The sequence below is a fragment of the Oncorhynchus tshawytscha genome, linkage group LG10 (genome assembly GCF_018296145.1).
Source record: "Oncorhynchus tshawytscha isolate Ot180627B linkage group LG10, Otsh_v2.0, whole genome shotgun sequence".
Lineage (NCBI taxonomy): Eukaryota > Metazoa > Chordata > Actinopteri > Salmoniformes > Salmonidae > Oncorhynchus > Oncorhynchus tshawytscha.
This window is the reverse complement of record NC_056438.1, coordinates 39,346,983-39,370,704: the sequence shown is the minus strand read 5'-3', so window position 1 is coordinate 39,370,704 and position 23,722 is coordinate 39,346,983. Positions and strand designations below refer to the sequence as shown.

Here is a 23,722-nt window from a genome sequence, read left to right as displayed (position 1 = left end):
GAAACCAGGTGGCTGTACCGACTCCAAAAGCATGTCTTGAGTGAGCCATGTTTCCGTTAAACAAAGAACGTTACAGTCTCTGATGTCTCTGTGGAAGGCAACCCTTGCTCGGATTTCGTCTACCTTGTTGTCAAGAGACTGGACATTGGCGTCAGAATACCTGCAGACGGTACCGGGTGGTACAGTGGTCTAAAGCAGTGCTAGCTGTTCCACCAGAGACTCTGGGTTCGAGCCCAGGCTCTGTCGCAGCCGACTGCGACCGGGAGGCCCATGGGGCAAAGCACAATTGGCCCAGCGTCGTCCGGGTTAGGGAGGGCTTGGCCGGCAGGGATATCCTTGTCTCATCGCGCACTCGTGACTCCTGTGGCGGGCTGGGCGCAGTGCACGCTGACCAGGTCGCTAGGTGTACAGTGTTTCCTCTGACACATTGGTGCGGCTGGCTTCCAGGTTGAATGCGCGTTGTGTTAAGAAGCAGTGCGGCTTGGTTGGGTTGTGTTTCGGAGGATGCATTCCTACCCGAGTCTGTACGGGAGTTGCAGTGATGAGACAAGACAGTAACTACTAACAATTGGATACCACAAGAAAAATGGGTAAAAAAGAATACCTGCAGACACAGAAACACACAAATAGGTGGTCAGTTCAGTCATCTGTGCCCAATGCAGCAACTGCCTTCTACATATTCTTACCTCTTTGTTGATGGACATCCATTGAATTGTGTCTATTTTATATTTTAGAAAGAAGGGAGAAAGTGCCAAACACAGTAATTTGCACAAATATGAAAAGATAGGTGGTATCATCATAAAACAATATCAATTTAGATTATACAAGGGAGAAACCTTACCTTAAATTGAGGAGATCTTAAAAAAATTCCATGAAGTGCCTGCACCTGCTCTTTTCTCAAATTCAAATCCACATTTCTCAGTTGGGCAGTTAGGTTCCTGCAATAACCCCCAAGAACGAAGGAGGTTCCCCGATAAACCCAACCTCTTATGCAGCTCTTGGAAGAACCTTTTGGGGACATTTTTCAGTTCCAAGAACTCTAAGGTTCTTCGAAGAACTATGAGGATCTTAGAAGAATCCTTGTTGAACCCATAATGTTTTTGCATGTAGCCATCTGTTGCAGCACAAATGTGCAACATTGTAGCCCACACGTCAGACAAGAAATGTGCACTGTTATTGTAGATAATATAGCCTACAATGGCCATGATCTGTTTTTGATTTATGATGGAATACGCATTATGCTAAATTATTATGGACTTACTGTGCATTTTCAGTTCATCTGCATTTGCATGTAGACAGTCTCTTCCATGAAGCTGCATTGCCTGATAACATGTCGCTTTACACGAAAAGGATCAATCAAACACATTTGATGTGTCATAGTGGTCTCTGACTTGTGGTCAGACTCGCTCAGGTGGACTTGAACTTTTACATTTTTTCAATGCACCTAGGGGCAGTGAAATGTGTTGATTTATAGGGTGAGTCATAGTAGTATGGCGCCCCTGAAGAAAAGTATGGTTAAGTGCCTTGCTCAAGGGCACATCGACCAATTTTTCACATTCTCTATGCAGCTGTAGAGAGTGTATCTCCTACCACATGAAATATGTTGGATTAGAGCATTCAAATATTGTTGTTAAAAGAAATACTGAATGTATATATATAGGCTACAGTTGAACCCGTTCTGTTTCTACAATTTTAGAAGCTGAGTGGTGAGTAAAATAATAAGTAAACTCTTTCCTTTCATGAAGACAGAACAAGAGATGTCAAATGTCTTGATTGAGGAAGTGTCACACGGGGCTATTGCAGCTTTCGACAGGCAAAACCTATGTTGAACTCTGCACCCAAATCCCCACTGCCTACAGCTTACAGACGGTAGGCAATTAAGGTCACAGTTATGAAAACTTAGGACACTAACGAGGCCTTTCTACTGACCCTGAAAAACACCAAAAGAAAGATGCCCAGGATCCCTGCTCATCTGCATGAACGTGCCTTAGGCATGCTGCAAGGAGGCATGAGGACTGCAGATGTGGCCAGGGCAATAAATTACAACGTCCATACTGTGAGACGCCTAAGACAGCGCTACAGGGAGACAGGACGGGCAGCTGATTGTCCTCGCAGTGGCAGACCACGTGTAACACCTGCACAGGATCGGTACATCCGAACATCACACCTACGGGACAGTTACAGGATGGCAACAAAAACTGCCCGAGTAACACCAGGAACGCACAATCCCTCCATCAGTGCTCAGACTGTCCACAATAGGCTGAGAGAGGCTGGACTGAGGGCTTGTAGGCCTGTTGTAAGGCAGATCCTCACAAGACTTCGAACATTTTTTTGGCCACATGTCAGCGTAAATGTAATTCCTGTTCATCATGTTAAGTTTGTACGTTGCAATTTTGTTTGTTTCCTTGAATATTTATGCAGATTGCATCATTCTAATAATATTAATAACATTAACATTACTGAGTATATTAAGCAGTCAGCATTCCAATTCATTCTAAAGGTGTTCGATGGGGTTGAAGTCAGGGCTCTGTGCAGGCCAGTCAAGTTATTCCACGCCAATCTCGACAAACCATTTCTGTATGGACCTCGCTTTGTGCACGGGGGCATTGTCATGCTGAAAGAAGAAAGGGCCTTCCCCAAACTGTTGCCACAAAGTTGGAAGCACAGAATTGTATAGAATGTCATTGTATGCTATAGCGTTACGATTTCCCTTCACTGGACCTAAGGTGCCTAACCCAAACCATGAAAAACAGCCCCAGACTATTATTCCTCCTCCACCAAACTTTACAGTTGGTACTATGCATTGTGGCAGGTAGCGCCTCCTGGCTGCCGTCAAACCAAGATTCATCCATCAGATGGTTCACTCCAGAGAACGCGTTTTGGGGGGACGGAGTGGCGCAGCATTCTAAGTGCAGCGGTCTAAGTACCAACTACAGACCCGGGTTTGATCCCGGGCTGTATCACAACCAACCGTGATCGGGAGTCCCATAGGTCGGCGCACAATTGGCACAGCGTCGTCCGGGTTAGGGGAGGGTTTGGCCGGGGTAGACCGTCATTGTAAATAAGAATTAGTTCTTAACTGACTTGCCTGGTTAATTAAAGGTTAAATAAAAAAGAATACAAAAAAATAATGTGTTTCCACTGCTCAAGAGTCCAATGGCAGCGAGCTTTACACCACTCGAGCCGACGTTTGGTGCGTATGGTGATTTTAGGCTTGTGTGGGGCGGCTCGGACATGGAAACCCATTTCATGAAGCTCCCAACGAACAGAGGCAGTTTGGAACTTGGTAGTGAGTGTTACAACTGAGGACAGATGATCTTTACGCGCTTCAGCGCTCGCCGGTCCTGTTCTGTGAGCTTGTGTAGCATACCACTTTGCGGCTGAGACATTGTTGATCCGATACATTTCTGCTTCACAATAACAGTTCTTTAAAGTTGACTGGGGCAGCTCTAGCAGGGTAGAAATTTGACTAACTGACTTGTTGGAAAGGTGGCATACTATGACGGTGCCACGTTGAAAGTCACTGAGCTCTTCAGTAAGGCCATTCTACTGCCTGCAACAGGTGTGGCTGAAATAGTTGAATCCACTAATTTGAAAAGGGTGTCCACATACACTATATATCTACCCCAATTACCTCATACCCCTGCACATCGACTCAGTACTGGTACCCCGTGTATATAGCCAAGTTATCGTTACTCATTGTGTATTTATTCCTTGTGTTGTAACTGTTCTATTAAGTAAGCATTTCACTTTTAGTCTATACCTTTTGTTTACAAAGCATGCGACAAATTTAAATACAATGTGAAGCTCCAGTCCAACAATTTCTAACTGAACAGTGACACCTACTGGTATATGAGTGGTAATGTACTTCAGTAGTAGCCAGCCTACCATGTTACATGCTGCCAAGACCGGACACGTCGCTTGCGCATTGCAAAATATACACATGTTATTCAATCATTGCACCCACACTGCTCTCGAGCATCTGTGTGGCCAGGCACTAAACTAGACATTGGTTCTCTTTGTGACGCTCAACGCACTGCAAGTTTGGCCTCTCCCATCTCCTATTTGGTTTTTAGGAACGTGCCACGTGCCAACTCCTCATTGGTTTTTAGGAGCATATACCCACGTGGGTGATTGAAAGATGAACTTAGGTCCACACTCATCGGTTGCGGCAATACACCTAAAGTTGGTTGCCAACCACCATATAAAGTCCAAAATAAGAATGATAAGCCTTAAGGAAGGAGGAGAGATGACTAGAAATGAATATTTCACCCTCATATCCTGATCGTGTCTGATGTGGGTGGGCAAAATCAATGTGCGCATGTTGGTGCGGTCTGGTCAGCATGCAAGACTATGTGCCCTGCTTAGCTTTGAAAATAAGCTATGTTGATTCAGCTGAGCTACATTTAGACATTGATCAGCTTCCATAGTCATTTGCATAGACTACCTCAAATAAAATGTCTAATCAAATATAGAATTCCACTTCATTTCAATCACCCAATACATGAATAGGATTAAAAATATCTTTAATGTTTCCATGTGGAATTCTCATCGCAATTTCAAGGTATATATAGTTCTGATGATTATGTTGAAATTAGATTGATGTAACAACCTGTTAGTCAGATGTAGTCAATGTATTTAAATGGAAAATTTACCCTAATAGCAATGTTACACTGCTGGTTGAAATGAGAAGAAAACAGTACGTTTTTTCAAATCCAATGTATTTTCCACGTTGATTACACCTACATTGATTACCTTGAAAACCACTGTATGCCCAGTGGGTGTTGCAAATCCTATTTGCGCCCACAGACGTCCATATATATTTTTTGTATTACTTCAGGAGCCTATAAAATTCCTAATTACAATTTGCTTTGCTTATCACGAACCATTAACACAATATAAAAGTAATACATAGGCAGTGCCGAATCTAATTTGATAATCATGTAATATTTACATAATTGTGCGGACGTGCAAAAGCGGTCGGGGATGCGATGTCAGCAATGCATCCCCTGCTCCAGAAGTCTCCTGTGCTGCAGCCCAGGTTGAAGACGTACAGACGTCGGTTCTGGCTAGCCTGACGTTTCACACTAAATTCTACCGCTGCTCTGTCGCGCTCCACGTCCGTGGGCGTGGCCTAACGGATCGTCTGGGTAGCCAGGCAACTTGTTCTCGCCACTGTAAGAAAAAGGAATCTTTACCTTGTGTCGTTGATGCTTCAATTTCCGTATCGACTCCTTTCTCCTCCTCCACGCAAGACTTCTCATCCGTACCCCACCTTTCATCACAGCGTTGGTTTTATCGGGAGCGGCAGGTGTAGACTGGAAGGAGGAAGCCGCGACATAAATCATGCTTTGTCGGGAGCAGTCGGCTTTGGAGCACGGGTAGGCTACGGGTCAACTCCCTGTGGACGTCTCGTCCCTCGTGGATAATTTAGCCAGTGTTGTGAGCTCGCCGAGCCTATGTTTTTCTATCAGTTATTTTCACATTTTAGCGATGGAAATACAAGGTGTAGTAGCCTATTAACTGGTGACAGTCTGTTAAGGGTTATGAAATAACATGCCATGCAATTGTTGCTCGAATCTTCTTAATGTGGTCGAATGTTTCCATTCATGGCTACATTATTGTTTCATCACTAGGCATTAATAACCTACGCTGGCACGCTTCCTAATTGATAGCCTTGGCTGCAAACACAGCACCCAATTGAATAAGCTGAGCTATTCAATTGCATGAGCTATTCACTCATGCATTGTCAAGTGTGCAAAGTAGTTATAGCCCCCATATATATATATATATATATATATATATATATATATATATATATATATATATATATATATATATATATATATATATATATATATATATATATATATATATATTACATACACACACCCTTTATGTTCTCTCCAGTCAGACTGAGGAGCACCACCTTTTATGAAGGGGACCAGATCCTTAAATGACACTCTGCTGAAGTCATCTTGATTTATCCCCTCAGATCATGACATGCGGCTCATACCAGATCTCCATAAGCGAGGCGCCAAGGATCACGAGTGAACATGGGGATCAGGTCCAGAAATGTTGCTAACGGTTCAGAGGAGCAGAGGGACAAAAAGACATCAGCCCTGCCCGTGGACTTGGACCAAGAGGCTGGGGTGGATAAAGATGGAGCTCTCTTGTTGGTGGCTCCGGGTCGGGAAGATTTCAAAAGGAGCACGCAGGGTTTTGGACTGTTGGCCAAGACGCCCCTGGGGTACACGCGACCCGTTAAGCGGAATAACATCAGGAAGCGGAGAATTCAAACCCTTATTTATGATGCCCTGGAGAGACCGAGAGGATGGGCGCTACTGTACCACGCGTTTGTGTAAGTAACCAAAATATCTATGTGAAGTCTGTTTTACTCACACACATACATAACTTGTTCCCTTTGTTCTACAGTATTTCAATTTGAAACATTTGCTGAGAAAAGTCTCTGGATAGAAATATTAAAAAAGCACACCTGGCTCACACCTTGGAAAATAATCCAATGTCAAGTCAATTTTATTAATTTTAATATCCAAACCGTTTATGTAAAAATTATTGCCCTAAGATAAAAATGGAGGTAGACAGCATTATATGCTCAGAGCATCTCAAGTGTCTCACTTATCAGTCTCGCCCAAGTAATTTGAGTATAAGTAGTCCACCATTTCCAAGACTTAGCGCTCACAATTTAATATTTTTTTTTTTACGCCAGTCTTTTTGTAAAAATGTATGGTTCTGCTTTCATGTGTTTTTCCATGTCACAACTCTCTTCACAGATGAGTAACTGTGTGTATGTAATTCTGGTAATCATTTAATTTAGATTAATTGGAGAAGTGGTTGTTTTTAAGTCAATGAAAGATGTTTGTTTCACCAGAGGACAACAAAATAACACCTAAAGGGGATGGATGCCCCAAACCCAAAAGCAAATGGTCACCATTTCATTTGAGATCCAATAGTCTAGGGCAGGGATGGGCAACTTTGATGGGTGGGGGCCACAAAGAAATGGAACTCATCATGAGGCGCCGCAGTGGGTCTGCGTATCCACATCAGTCCATGCCCTCACCTTGTTAGCAAAACATTTTAGTGGACCCCCTCGTGAAAGCAGAGATACTTTAAAAAAATGTTTTAAAGTTAATTTTCTGCACATTTTGACATGGGGCATAGTGAACATTTTTCTGTTTTAAAGCAAGTTTGCTGCAATTCTAAACATTTTGCTATGGAGAGGAGAAAAACATTAGCAGTTTTACAGCTAATTTCATGTAGTTCTACACATTTTGCAATAAAATGGAGGCAAATGATAACAGATGATCAATAGGCTCCACCCTGGTCAGTAATTCGACCATGCTTACTACAATTTTAGATAGCTGGCCGCTAAACATTTAGTTGACATAGGCTAACTGAGTGACTGCTGATGCACAACCACATTTTTGAAATTGCACCTTGTGTATTCTATTATTCTAACACTCAACAGTAAGTTGAGACCCAGACTGAGTACCCAATTTGTGTGAAATTGGTCCGTGGGCCTACAAAGGGGGGTCCGGGTTCCACCAGTTGCCCATCCCTGCTCTAGGGAATTGACTCTCATGACCATTCTTGATCTTAGCCTAATGCTGTAACTCAGTGCAGTTCAAGAAGAGTTAAGAAAATATTTACCAAATAAAGTAAAGGATAATAAAAAAGTAACACAATAACAATAACAACGCTATATACAGGGGGTACCTAGTTGGTGTGCGTGGGTACAGGTTAGTTTAGGTAATTTGTACATGTAGGTAGGGGGAAGTGGCTATGCATAGATAATAAACAGTGAGTAGCAGCAGTGTAAAAAACAAATGGAGGGGGGGGGTGTCAATGTAAATAATCTGGTGGCCATTTGATTAATTGTTCTGCAGTTTTATGGCTTGGGGGTAGAAGCTGTTAAGGAGCCTTTTGGTCCTAGACTTGGCGCTCTGGTACTGCTTGCCATGCGGTAGCAGAGAAAACAATATATGACTTGGGTGAATGGAGTCTCTGACAATTTTTTGGGGCTTTCCTCTGACAACGCCTAGTATAGAGGTCCTGGATGGCAGGAAGCTTGGCCCCAGTGATGTACTGGGCCGAACGCATTACCCTCTGTAGCGCCTTACGGTCAGATGCCGAGCAGTTACCATACCTGGCGTTGAGGATCAATGTAGCAGACGTGTTGTTACCTACCCTTACTAACTGGGGGTGGCCCGTCAGGAAGTCCAGGATCCATGTGCAGAGGGAGGTGTTTAGTCCCAGGGTCCTTAGCTTATTGATGAGCTACGAGGGCACTATGGTGTTGAATGCTGAGCTGTAGTCAATGAACAGCATTCTCACAGGTGTTCCTTTTGTCCAGGTGGGAAAGGGCAGTGTGGAGTGCGATTGAGATTGCGTGATCTGTTGGGGCGGTATGCAAATTGGAGTGGGTCTAGGGTATCTGAGATACCTGTTGATGTGAGCCATGACCAGCCTTTCAAAGCACTTCTTTGTGAATGTTGACCTGTGTAAAGGTCTTGCTCACATCGTCTACTGAGAGTGTTATCACGCAGTCGTCCAGAACAGCTGGTGCTCTCATTCATGCTTCAGTGTTGTTTGCCTCGAAGCGAGCATAAAAGGCATTTGGCTCATCTGGTTGGCTCGTGTCACTGGGCAGCTCACGGCTGGGTTTCTCATTGTAGTCCGTAATAGTTTTCAAGCTCAGAGACAATTTAGTAGGATCTGATCTTAATCCTGTATTGACGCTTTGCTTGATTGATGGTTCGTCTGAGGACACAGCAGGATTTTTTTAATAAGTGTCCGGATTAGTATCCCGCGCCTTGAAAGCGGAAGCTCTAGCCTTTAGATCAGTGCAGATATTTCCTGAAATCCATTGCTTCGTACAGTCACTGTGGGGGCGATGTCGTCTATGCACTTATTGATGAAGCCGATGACTGAGGTGGTGTGCTCCTCAATGCCATCGGAGGAATCCTGGAACATATTAGCATCTGCTTCATCTGACCACTTTTTTATTGATCTAGTCATTGGTGCTTCCTGCTTTCATTTTTTCTTGTAATCTGGAATCAGGAGGATAGAAATATGGTCAGATTTGCCAAATGGAGGGCGAGGGAGATCATTTGCAGTGCTTGACTTGGGTAGGAGCTCACTGGAGCGGAGTACCGGCACCTCAAATTTTCTACTGCTTGAGCTCCTGTTCCTCTTATAGAATGTTAGCTCAAAAGTATTGTGGAGCTCCTGCACCTCAGTATAAACAGTACCTGCACCTATTCCAGTGCAAGTCAAGCACTGCTCGTTTGTGCCTAGGTGAGAACTATATGTGTGGTCCATTGCAGGGTCACATTTATATATGTGTGTTAGGCTCAGGACTGCATCTGTTAGGGTCCTATGTGGTAGCATCAGGAGTGTGTGTATGGTAGAGTCAAGAAGAGTTTGTGTGCGCTCTATGGTACGTTTAGCGTGTGTTTGTGGTCATTGACTGAAGTCTTTGCACTTCGCAATTGTGGTAGGAGTGTGTATGTGTGTGTTCACGCACGTGTGTTTTTAAAATTTGATTTAACCTTTATTTTGACAGGAGTCAATGCTGAGACTGGACAGGCATGTGACCTTTTTTGACTGTTCAAGTACTCGCCTGATTTCTTTTTTCTGAGTACCCTTATTTTTAGAACAAAGGCACTGAAAAAAAATGTGCGCATTTATCTATATGCTAAAAGTGAGAAACCATGGCTAATTTATCACAACCTTTACAGATGATGAATCCTAATTGCTAAATTGGACATACCTACTAATTTAAGGGTTTTTCTTTATTTTTACTATTTTCTACATTGTTGAATAATAGTGAAGACATCAAAACTATGAAATAACACATGGAATCATGTAGTAACTAAAAAAGTATTAAACAAATCTAAATATATTTGAGTTTCTTCAATTTGGTTGAGGTTGGGTGATTGTGGAGGCCAGGTCATCTGATGTAGCACTCCATCACTCTCCTTCTTGGTCAAATAGCCCTTACACAGCCTGGACGTGTGTTGGGCTATTGTCCTGTGGAAAAACAAATCATAGTCACACTAAGCGCAAACCAGATGGGATGGCATATCGCTGCAGAATGCTGTGGTAACCATGCTGGTTAAGTGTGCCTTGAACCTAAATAAATCACAGACTGTCACCAGCAAAGCACCCCCACACCATCACACCTCCTCCATGCTTCACAGTGAGAACCACACACGCGGAGATCATCTGTTCACCTACTCTGCGTCTCACAAAGACACTGCGTTTGCAACCAAAAATCTCAAATTTGGACTCCATCGGTCGAATGTCCATTGCTCGTGTTTCTTGGCCCAAGCAAGTCTCTTCTTCTGATTGGTTTCCTTTAGTAGTGGATTCTTTGCAGCAATTCGACCATGAAATGGTGTAAACCTTGCCACCATTGGACTCTGGAGCAGTGGAAACCTGTTCAATGCATATTGGGTCATGTAGTAAATAAATGAGTCAATAAAAAAAACACAGTTTCAATAAATGGCACTTAACATCAACTGGTTATATTATAAAGTAGTCCTGTGTTGCTCAGTTGGTAGAGCATGGTGCGTGCAATGCCAGGGTTGTGGGTTCGATTACCACAGGGGGATTGTTATGAAAATCAATGCCTTCTGGATAAGAGTGTCTGCTAAATGACTAAAATGTAAAAATGGCTGTGCAATGGCATAGACTTGTTCTGTTAGTTTAGCAGATAAGACGATCTTATTTCCAGAGCCCTTATCACAGGGAACACCTATTTTATAGTATAAAACATGATTTAATACAACAGAATAAAATGGAACAAAGTACTGTGGCTGGAACAGTTGTTTTCAGTAATTATTTCAAATCAAATCAAATTTATTTATATAGCCCTTCGTACATCAGCTGATATCTCAAAGTGCTGTACAGAAACCCAGCCTAAAACCCCAAACAGCAAGCAATGCAGGTGTAGAAGCACGGTGGCTAGGAAAAACTCCCTAGAAAGGCCAAAACCTAGGAAGAAACCTAGAGAGGAACCAGGCTATGTGGGGTGGCCAGTCCTCTTCTGGCTGTGCCGGGTGGAGATTATAACAGAACATGGCCAAGATGTTCAAATGTTCATAAATGACCAGCATGGTCGAATAATAATAAGGCAGAACAGTTGAAACTGGAGCAGCAGCACAGTCAGGTGGAAGTTGAAACTGGAGCAGCAGCATGGCCAGGTGGACTGGGGACAGCAAGGAGTCATCATGTCAGGTAGTCCTGGGGCATGGTCCTAGGGCTCAGGTCAGTTGAAACTGGAACAGCAGCATGGCCAGGTGGACTGGGGACAGCAAGGAGTCATGTCAGGTAGTCCTGGGGCATGGTCCTAGGGCTCAGGTCCTCCGAGAGAGAGAAAGAAAGAGAGAAGGAGAGAATTAGAGAACGCACACTTAGATTCACACAGGACACCGAATAGGACAGGAGAAGTACTCCAGATATAACAAACTGACCCCAGCCCCCCGACACATAAACTACTGCAGCATAAATACTGGAGGCTGAGACAGGAGGGGTCAGGAGACACTGTGGCCCCATCCGAGGACACCCCCGGACAGGGCCAAACAGGAAGGATATAACCCCACCCACTTTGCCAAAGCACAGCCCCCACACCACTAGAGGGATATCTTCAACCACCAACTTACCATCCTGAGACAAGGCTGAGTGTAGCCCACAAAGATCTCCGCCACGGCACAACCCAAGGGGGGGGCGCCAACCCAGACAGGATGACCACAACAGTGAATCAACCCACTCAGGTGATTATTTGAAACGGTGCTCAAATTGGCAAGTTGAAAGACACCATTTTGTAGTGTTACAAAGTCTTTTCGATATACAGATGTTCGATTGAGTTTATTATGCTTTTTCCTTGGAATTTTCTACATGGATGAACAATTGTACATTGAACACTGCATGGGATGAATTATGGCCAGGACATCTGTCTGGTGAGTAGGCCTAGGCTTAATGACTGATGAAAATACGCACTTTGTCTTTATCAAACTAATGTTTTTGCATATTTTCAGTGTGGAACTGTCTATTTTTAGGGGGCTAATAGCCTAGGCTAACGAATTCTAAATGCCACTAGCAGTTCGCAAAGTAGGGTTGTCGCTAACGTTAGTTACCACAGCCACAAAGTCATAAACCATTCTTGTTTCTACAATTTTGCTGATTAAAATTCGATTTTAAACCTTACTCTTAACTCTAGCCACACTGTTAACCTTTCGCCTAACCCTATCCCATCAGTTAAATACCTTTTTCTAAGCATTAATTTCTTTACACACACAGCGCGTGCGTGTGAAGCTAGCAGACAGACAGAATGCAATTGAGTGAGTGAGACGGAAAAGGGAATTTAGGGAGCAGAACTGTGTGATGCTTGGTTTATTTTCTTTTGTGCCCTGTAAAGCACTACAGAGGGTAGTGCGTATGGCCCAGTACGTCACTGGGGCCAAGCTCCCTGCCACCCAGGACCTCTATACCAGGAAGGTGTCAGAGGAAGGCCCTAAAAATGGTCAGACTCCAGCCACCCAAGCCATAGACTGTTTGCTCTGCTTCCGGGAATATCTGCATTGACCCTTTTTGCACTAACTCTTTTGACTCATCACATACACTGCTGCTACTGTTTTATTATCTATTCTGTTTCCTAGTCACTTTACCCCTACTAGCTATATGGACATACCTACCTTAATAAACTCACAGCACTGCATATCAGCTCAGTACTGGTACCTCGTGTGTGTGTGTGTGTGTGTGTGTGTGTGTGTGTGTGTATATAGCAAAGTTATCGTTCTTTACTCATTGTGTATTTATGTTGATATTTTTCTATTTTTCTCTCTGTGTTGTTGGGGAGGGCCCGTAGTAAGCATGTGACAAATACAATTGTATTTGATTTGAAACCCACTCTTGCTCCACAGACTCATGTTACGAGAGACTAGAGGTGCATACACTTAAACGAGAGAGGGAGAGGAACAGGATGGACAAATACAGATAGAGGAAGGGAGAGACGTTGTGCATCAGCAGTTCTAGCCTGGATCAGTATAGTGATCCTTGGCATGCAGACAAACTGGTGCACTCATTGGCAGACAGCTCCCAATGCCTATGCTCTCAGAGTAGAGATGACTATATAATGCCTTGCTAATATGGAAGTCTTTCCTTTTACTGGAAAAGGAAAGACTGCAATTACCAAGCAGGGCATTTCCTTACTTGGTTTTCATCATGGCATGTAACGGATGTTTATTTAAAAAAAAGGGGATGCTGGAAGCGTACTGGCCAAAACATTATTCCGACTCAAAACTATTATTATTTTTACAAAAGTGAGAGTGCATAGAGCCCAAAAAGTGTGCGCTAGAGCAAGTTAGAGTAAACATTTGAGCTACGTGCCTTCTTCACATGGAAGAAGAGGCTGGTGACTTGGAAAATAGGAGGGTGGGAGACCCACGGTATAGGTGCGGATCAGACGCAGACGTCTGCGTGTTAAAATACCACCAAAGACAAGTCATTTTAACCAAAACATTTGAATAAAGACATTTATAGTAACATTATGGGGAGTTGGAATGATAGGGCTACTTAGTGTTGGGAAGGAATCACAGCAGTGATTATTTGAGGCATGAGTTGAGGTGTTCAGAGGCTTGACTTCAGTGCAGGACAGAGGGGTGTACTACAAAGCAGGATCAAGGAATTAGCAAGCTAACTTTCAAGATGATTCGATACATACAGTGCATTTGGAAAATATTCAGACCCCTTGACGTTTTCCACATTTTGTTACGTTAGAGTTATTTTAAAATGGATTAAATAGTTTTTCCCCCTCATCAATATACACACACTATCCCAAAAATGACAAAGTAACAATAAATATAGTATGTAAAGAGGAAAAAATAAACAAAAAAGAAGTGCGCAATCACCAGGAAACTGTTGAGCATGATAAACCCAGCATCGTTTCAGTTCTTGACACAAACCAGTGTACCTGGCAAACACAATCATACCCTGTTCTAAGGCACTTAAATATTTGGTCTTGCCCATTTAACCATCTGAATGGCACATACAAATGTCTCAAGGCTTAAAAATCCTTTAACCAAATAATGATGTCTGTGATCTTCAGGTTGGAAAGCCATAGATCTAAAATGATACCCAAGTTTCTGGGTTGGATGACCATTCGAAACGATTTTTCCCAGTCGGATCTCTTTTTCGGGGTTCTCAATTGTCTTGAACGCTTTCCGTTTTGAACAATGCATTCGTCTCAGTGGAGGGAGGGAGGGAGAGAGCAGCAGAGGGTCTGCCTCTCACGGCCCATGCTCTCTCCTTCCTTTCCTCCGGTGAGGCTGACCAGAGAGAGGGGACACCGTCTTCCACCCGATGGTGAAGTCGCACCGCATCTGCCTTGTTCAGTTGTTTTCTTCAAACCAAGCTGCTTACCTATTGCAGATTCAGTCTTCCCAGCCTGGTGCAGGTCTACAATTTTGTTTCTGGTGTCCTTTGACAGCTCTTTGGTCTTGGCCATAGTGGAGTTTGGAGTGTGACTGTTTGAGGTTGTGGACAGGTGTCTTTTTATACTGATAACAAGTTCAAACAGGTGCCATTAATACAGGTAACGAGTGGAGGACAGAGGAGCCTCTTAAAGAAGAAGTTACAGGTCTGTGAGAGCCAGAAATCTTGCTTGTTTGTAGGTGACCAAATACTTATTTTCCACCGTAATTTGCAAATAAATTCATTAAAAATCCTACAATGTGATTTTCTGGATTTTTTTTCTCATTTTGTCTGTCATAGTTGAAGTGTACCTATGATGAAAATGACAGGCCTCTCATCTTTTTAAGTGGGAGAACTTGCACAATTGGTGGCTGACTAAATACTTTTTTGCCCCACTGTATATCCATAGTAAAACGAGTCCTATATCGACATAACCTGAATGGCCGCTCAGCAAGGAAGAAGCCACTGCTCCAAAACCGGCATGAAAAAAGCCAGACTACGGTTTGCAATTGCACATGGGGACAAAGATGGTGCTTTTTGGAGAAATGTCCTCTGGTCGGATGATACAAAAATAGAACTGTTTGGCCATAATGACCGTCATTATGTTTGGAGGAAAAGAGGGAGGTTTGCAAGCCGAAGAACACCATCCCAACCGTGAAGCACGGGGGGTGGCAGCATCATATTGTGGGGATGCTTTGCTGCAGGAGGGACTGGTGCACTTCACAATATAGATGGCATCATGAGGAAAGAAAATTATGTGGATATATTGAAGCAACATCTCAAGACATCAGTCAGGAAGTTAAAGCTTGGTTGCAAATGGGTCTTCCAAATGGGTCTTCCAAATGGACAATGACCCCAAGCATACTTCCAAAGTTGTGGCAAAACGGCTTAAGGACAACAAAGTCAAGGTATTGGAGTGGCCATAACAAAGCCCTGACCTCAAACCTATAGACAATTTGTGGGCAGAACTGAAAAAGTGTGTGCGAGTAAGGAGGCCTACAAACCTGACTCAGTTACACCAGCTCTGTCAGGAGGAATTGGCCATTATTTACCCAATTTATTGTGGGAAGCTTGTAGAAGGCTATCTGAAATGTTTGACCCAAGTTAAACAATTTAAAGGCAACGCTACCAAATATAATTGAGTGTTTGTAAACTTCTGACCCACTTGGAATGTGATGAAATAAATAAAAGCTGAAATAAATCATTCTCTCTACTATTATTCTGACATTTCACATTCTTAAAATAAAGTGGTGGTCCTAACTGACCTAAGACAGGGAATTTTTACTGGAATTAATGTATTTGGCTAAGGTGTATGTAAACTTCCGACTTCAATTGTATTTTGTTTGTATGTTTGGGCTTTTATAGTTTGTATTTGTACGTGTTGGGCTTTAGCTGAGATCATTCTTTAGTCAAGTATATTTGTCCAGGCCTCAATTGTTCCATTCATTCTCGCTGTCTATTATTAGAATGTTATAACTTCTAATAGTAACTTTAACCAGTGGCAAATTGGGAGAGAGTGAGGTGAATGCCATCTAATTAGCCAACATCTTTTTTTTGTGGCAGTGCTTCCTGCATGCAGTAATCGTCTCTGATTTATTCAATTTATAGCAATAGGAGACACCATATTTCTCTCTATACTCAGCCAGGGGGCAGTACAATCATGTCTAAACCAATTTAGGATGGGACAAAATGCTAGTATCTGGAAATGCAATTTAAAGTTTGGTACGGATAGTCCTCCTACGTATTTCACTCTTTGTAAGTTACATTTTATCATCCACGATCTCTTACCTTGCCATATACATTTAGAAACCACACTATGGTTTCACACTAACCACACTACAACACAACAGATTGGTTCAAACGCGTTAAGAAGTAAAGAAATTCCACAAATTAACTTTTAACAAGGCACACCTGTTAATTGAAATGGATTCCAGGTGACTAACTCATGAAGCTGGTTGAGAGAATACCAAGAGTGTGCAAAGCTGTCATCAAGGCAAAGGGTGGCAATTTGAAGAATCTCAAATATAAAATATATTTTGATTAACATTCTTTTGGTTTCTACATGATTCCATATGTGTTATTTCATAGTTTTGATGTCTTCACTATTATTCAACAATGTAGAAAATAGTAAAAATAAAGAAAAACCCTTGATGGGGAGGTAGTGTGTATGAACATATTTGAATAAAACAGTGTCAGTTCCTCTTTAACACTACCATAGTATCACACACTGCTCAGAAGATGAATTACACTCTTACAACAAAAAGGTGCTATCTAGAGCCTCAAAAGGTTATTTGGCTGTGCCCATAGGATAACCCTTTAAAGAACGCTTTTTGGTTCCAGGTAGAACACTTACCACTGAGGGTTCTACCTGGAATCGAAAATGTTTATCCAATGGGGATAGCCGAAGAACCCTTTTGGAAGAGTGAACTTTTATGTTCTTATTTGCAGAGCTGAACACTGTGTAGCCATTAGATGCACTTGCAATTACATATAACTATATTGTAGCACAGGCAAGTCTGTCATTTAATCAATGTACTTGGACAATACTGTACACTATAATAACTATGTTACAATTTCTTGGTTTCATGCAGTGAATACACACTTAATTTGGGAATAAAAGTCAATTAAGGACTAACAAGTTCTTTAAGAGAAAATCCTTAATTCTCTGCTGTAAAGAATTCAGAGTTCATATATTTCCTCAGATATGATTTGAATTGCCAGTTTCTCTCCTATGTTTACACCTAAACTAATGTAGTTTTGAGTAATGCATGTTTCTATTGATTATAAAACATACCACTACTTCTGCATCACACACCCTCACCTAACTTCAGATATATTGGATACGTAGCTGGAGGGTAAACTTATCTGTACGGGAAATTAAATCAAGTATGCACAAATGCATGTACATTAATTGAGCACTCAATGAATTGCAGTCTTTTTACAGTACAGTGAATGTATCCATCGTTGGATGACATGTATTTTTTCTTCAAAACAGTGACAGTGGCACATGTGCTATTCATATTGCATGCAAGACCAGGGTTACACGGCATGTATGTGTATATGTAGGATTCATGTCTTACTTGGATTATACCTTTGAAAACATTGTTTTTCTTTTCAAACTTGACACTGTTTTCTAGATCAACAAATTCACACACATCACTTTCACAGATATACACACACTGAGTCAGACAATCACCTCATCAGTACATTCACCTCATTTATACTATTGTCATGACAGCGGTTTGTCACTGAAATCTGTTTTTTCATCAGAAATGATTGCTTATGGGTACCTTCATATGTGTGTAAAAATATTATTTGTTCTTAGATTGTAAATTCATATAATTATTTTTGCAAAACATTATTTATCCATTGTTTGGCTGGAATGGAATGTTCGTATGCTGTATATTTGTCTGTGATATGTGGTTGTATCTCACCTAGCCATCTTAAGATGATTGCACTGGATAAGAGTATCTGCTAAATAACTATTGGCCGACTGAGCCACAGAGCTCACTGTTTGGCAGACTGGCTGATGCACAGACCAATGTGGTACACAGCAAGCTGTGCCCCAACGGTATGGAAAGTCAGTCGTTATTTTTTATATTTGATCCGTCTCAGAGCGGGCACATTTGATTCTTTCCAGGGGCTGGAACCATGACATTATTTTCCAATCGTTCCGTTCCGAACAGAACCCTTATTTTACTTTTTTCCGTTCACTTCCAGTGTTACGACATGAACGCTTCGTAGTTTATTTTTCAAAAAATGTTTTACCTGTGAAATCAGCATAGGTTTTACATTTTAACTTACTCTACCAATTAGCACATATGAAGCAGCTTGCTATGGAATGGGTAAGCTAGTTTTTGTTTTACACGTTTGATGGACAGATGCAGGCGCGAGATGTGACTGAAATGCCCAGTTGGGGAGCGACCTAGAGGGAGGGGTGACATGCCGGGGGGCTTAGCTTGAAGCACTGAGCTTCATGACAAGACATGAGTTGGAATGTGTTTAGGCTATTACTAGCAACATAACTTCACTGAACGATAAATTGGACATTAGGAATATTTTTGGAACAAGACAGAAGATTATTGACCGGTTGTCAAGATTTGAAAATAACTCTGTTTCAGAACACTAGAGATCACTTTCTTTCCCGGTTCTATTTCCGTTCAGGAGGACTTCGAGTTTGGTATCAGACAAACAAGTCAGCGGACAAAGCTCCTATTGGTTGAGTTGAACCCCATGGAAGGGGCACCTGAGGAAGAATCAGATTTGTATTGGACGATTGAAGATGTGTGGGCGGGGCATCCCAAAGACAAACAGAGCTGTTATTGGCTTACTGATGTTGGTCATGGTGAGTGGTTGTCTTTTTAAGACCTGCTCTTAACTTCGTACTCTGTTGTCTGGCGTCAAGCACCATTATCCCAAACGCCAGAACAAATCCGATTGTCCAGCTCTATCAGCACTCATCTGTTCACCCCCCCTCCTCCATCCTTCCATTCCCCCTCCACCGCTCCAAGAGACACATTCTGCTATGCTTTCCCAGACAAGCGTAATGTGCATGGCGCACAAGTTCTCCAACCCTGCCCCAACCTCCCCCACCAGGGACCTTACTTCAGGGCTTAAGGATGATGATGCCATCCAATTGAATTATGTCAAGTCGTGCACAGAAAACATTAACTACTCAGGTACCAATCGTTTCACTACGGTTGGTCTGGGCAGCTGTGTTGGAATGAAGTGCAGTGTGCTTTAGACTTGCTACAAAGGCGGAGTGTATTGTGTTCAGACAGATGTGGTTGTGTCTCAAATGGTAACCTATTCCCTTCATAGAGCTCTACTTTTGACCAGGGCCCACTAGTAGTAGTGCACTTTGAAGGGCACGTGTCAAACTCATTCCATGGAGGTCAGAGTGTCTGCAGGGTTTCGCTCCTCCCTTGTATTTGATTGATGAATTAAGGTCACTAATTAGTAAGGAACTCCACTGACCTGGTTGTCTAATTCTTATTTGAATGGAAAAAACTAAAACCAGCAGACACTAGGCCCTCCATGGAATGAGTTCGACACCCCATTCCATATCCACACAGGGTTTTTTCCTCATTCCTCAGATCGACTGCTCTGTAACAGACGAACCCCTAGGGGGGAACCGTCATCTATGTAACAGCCATGGTGGACTCTGTCTTTGTGAGATTAATTTGTGTGGCATATTCGGAGGTAATTAAGGAGATCAGGTGCACATATGGCTCCACGACGCGCCGACGGACATCTTGTGACTTATTTTTTTGTCGATATGGAAACGTGGAAACTCAGTCGTACAATTACAGCTCTTGTGTCGACTACAGACTCTGTGTTCAGAGACCAGATACCATTACTGGAGGAAAGGCCATTCACCGTCACTGTTCAATATCGCAGCACAGTCAATGGACAATCATACACCACCACTCACCATCCGATCTGGGTTCAAATAGCTTGAATTTACCTGGCGCAATGGAACCAATGGAATAGTCCCAAAAGTGCAAACGCCGGGCACTCAAGGCAGGGTCAATCAAACGCTATTTGAAAGAATACAAATACTATTTGAACCCAGCTGTATCAACCCATAAATTGAATGCATAAAAATATTATGAAGTCACCCACTGAACACAGAATACAACAGCCACTCAGGTTATTATTACTATGAATAACTACAACATTTTGAAAATTATAGAATGATACTATAATATCCTGTATATTATACTGTATATAATACATTTACCAGAAATACTACACTGAGCTTTACCACAAAATAACATCCAGTTTGGTATCCTATGTGAAGCATTACCACATCGCAAAAGACATGACCAAACACACAGACACTATCTTTGACTCTGACAACTCCCCAGTACCACTCCACATACAATGGACTGTGGTGGTCATGACATTTTGTCAGACGGTTAATGTCATACATGTTTTATTTTAGGCAGGTCTAAATGAACATGATATGAAGAAAATGTTTTTCAGAAGAACAGAATATGAGTTTGCCTACTGTATGTTATCTGGCTATGTTCCATACCATAGGCTGTAGGCTTGTTCATTTAGCAGACAAGATATGCTTAAGTCCATTGCCATTATTTTACATGATTTAAAGTAAGAATAATATAATTGAACTTAGCTGAATAAAATAGAATGGATATTTTTCCCATTCCGGAGCGAGAGGGAGCGCATATGAGGTGGCTATGTTCACCGTAAAAGTGATAATTTGAAATGGGTCCTATACCCTAGATTTTGAGTTATTTGGCAACTTTAGTTGTGAATGATACAAACCTTAGAATGTCTTAGAAATCAAAACATACAGTGCACTCGGAAAGTATTATGACCCCCTTGACTTTTTCCACATTTTGTTACATTTAGACTTTTTCTAAAATGGATTTACACATTTTAAAAATCCTGATCAATCTACACACAATACCCCATAATGAAAAAGTGAAAACAGGTTAGAAATTTCTGTAAATGTATTAAAAATAAAAACAGAAATATCTTATTTACACAAGTATTCAGACCCTTTTGCTATGAGACTCGAAATTGAGCTCAGGTGCATCCCTGTTTCCATTGATCATACATAAGATGTTTCTACAACTTGATTGGAGTCCACCTGTGGTCAATTCAATTGATTGAAAGGCACACATCTGTCTATATAAGGTCCCACAGTTGACAGTGCATGTCAGAGCAAAAACCAAGCCATGAGGTCGAAGGAATTGTCCGTAGAGCCCCGAGACAGGATTGGGTCGAGGCACAGATCTGGGGAAGGGTGCCAAAAACATTCTGCAGCATTTGAAGGTCCCCAAGAACACAGTGGCCTCCATCATTCTTAATTGGAAGAAATGTAGAACCATCAAGACTCTTCCTAGAGTTGGCTGCCCGGACAAACTGCGTAATCGGGGGAGAAGGGCCTTGGTCAGGGAGGTGACCAAGAACCCGATGGTCACTCTGACAGAGCTCCAGTGTTTCTCTGTGGAGTTTGGGAGAACCTTCCAGAAAGATGACCATTTCTGAAGCACTAAACCAATCAGGCTTTTATGGTAGAGTGACCAGACAGAAGCCATTCCTCAGTAAAAAGTACATGACGCTTGGAGTTAGCCAAAAGGCAACTAAAGGACTCTCAGACCATGAGAAACATGATTCTCTGGTCTGATGAAATCAAGATTGAACTCTTTGGCCTGAATGCCAAGCGTCACGTCTGGAGGAAACCTGGCACCATTCCTACGGTGAAGTATGGTGGTGGCAGCATCATGCTGTGGGGATGTTTTTCAGCAGGGGAAAAAATACCTGTCATCTCTCCACTTAATAACGAATGGAGGACGCTTTTTCCGTGACTCATTTTCATGTCAGCCAAGTAGGCTATACTCCTGTTTGTAACGAGAAGCAATGTGCTTAATATTAGGAAACTTAAGAAATGCATATAGTAGGCCTAGCCAATGCGATCCTGCTCTTTTTAATAGATGCCATCAAAACTTTCTCACGGAATTACATAGCCTAAGGAAATGTTGTGCAACATGAGCTCATGGTCTCTCATGAAGTGTTTGAATCGAATTTTGAGTACATTTGCATTGATGTCAGAGTGATTTAGAGGGACAATAGAGTGCTGAGTACCAGGCAGTTGGGTAGGCTGCTAATGACCAGCAGCAGTATCAGAGCTTGTAGAAGCCTAATTACTGTGTCTAAACAGTCACATGGAATTTGACCGCCATAATGCAGTCACCGTAACAGCCCTAGATGGACTTAATTTCATATTTAGAACAAACACACTCTCACCAAATCAGTCACACACACACACCACAACCCCCAACCCATCTCCTGCCACACACACCTCTTGCTTTATCCTTCCTCTGATCTCGCCATTTCTAAGTACATTTTTTATTATTTTTTATTTCAAACCTTTATTTAACCAGGTAAGCTAGTTGAGAACAAGTTCTCATTTACAATTGCGACCTGGCCAAGATGAAGCAAAGCAGTGCAACACAAACAACAACACAGAGTTACACATGGAATAAACAAACATACAGTCAATAATACAATAGAAATAGTCTATATATAGTGTGTGCAAATGAGGTAGGATAACAGAGGTAAGGCAATAAATAGGCCATAGTGGTGAAATAATTGCAATTAAACACTGGAGTGATAGATGTGCAGAAGATGAGTGTGCAAGTAGAGATACTGGGGTGCAAAGGAGCAAAATGGATAACAATATGGGGATGAGGTAGTTGGATGGGCTAATTACAGGTGGGCTATGTACGTACGGGTGCAGTTTGGTATTCTCCTTCCTCCTCCAATCTTGTCTCCCGCAGCCCTCTTAAAGGAGACTGAGATCAATATAGTAGCAGGCTTGAGGGGGAGCACCCTGAGGAGGATTCTCTTACACCCAGAGAGAGGAAAGGAGATCTGGCCAGTGTAAGTGGAAACCCCTCTCCATGGCCTTGGGCACAGCAACACATTCAGATAACTGATAGGTCAGTGGCTGTGCTCCACTAATGTAACTCACATTGTCAGGGTCGTGGAGGATGTAGACACAAAGGACAATTGGGTGACACTTGACATAACGTCTGGCAGATGCTTTGTTAGCTTATTACGAGCATGACTCATAACTAAATTCCGAAATCTTGTAGTATCCCTTTAAACTGACTCAATGTGCTACAGTGTTTCCCCTTTATTCATTTAGCAGTGGGCTGCTAAATCATTGCAGCCACTCCAAGAAATATGATATTTATTTATTTTTGGAAATACTTTTTCATAATGGTAAAACATTGTCAGTGTAAACTTAAATGACTAAAACCAGATATAAAATATGTAGAAAATATAAAGGCGCTGTATATTTTTTAAAAATAAGAATCTTTGAGAACTAACAATCAACAATAAAACAATTGATTGTCAGAGAGAAAGACAGAGGGAGAGGCAGAGAAAGAGCTAGAGATTGACAACGAAAGGGAGAGAGAGAGAGAGACAGAGAGCAGTTCTGTTATGCTTCAGCAGTTTTGTCTTGCATAAGTAGGGATCTTTGTCCCATCCTCCTGGCACTCTGACAATACACTTTTTCTGTTGGCAGAAACAAGTTTCCACCATACCCTTCCATGGCTTTATAATTTGGCTGGAGCAATGAATCGCTTCACCAAGCCATTATTTATGTCAACACTTCGATTTAATCACAGAGGGATTTCCGTGGTCGTAAAACCGTTTTGCTGCTTCTCTGTATAATTAGTTAAAA

General features: G+C 42.1%; 1 protein-coding gene across 1 annotated transcript in view; it reads left to right on the top strand.

The window, feature by feature from the left end:
• The first annotated feature begins 5,087 nt into the window (after positions 1-5,087).
• kcnq3 (potassium voltage-gated channel, KQT-like subfamily, member 3) overlaps positions 5,088-23,722 on the top strand; it is a 155,909-nt gene continuing 137,274 nt past the window's right edge. The window contains exons 1-2 of the mRNA XM_024419916.2: positions 5,088-5,381; positions 5,996-6,361. Of these exons, the coding sequence (XP_024275684.1) occupies positions 6,057-6,361 (305 nt within the window). The 5' untranslated portion in view covers positions 5,088-5,381; positions 5,996-6,056. The remainder of the gene's footprint in view (positions 5,382-5,995; positions 6,362-23,722) is intronic.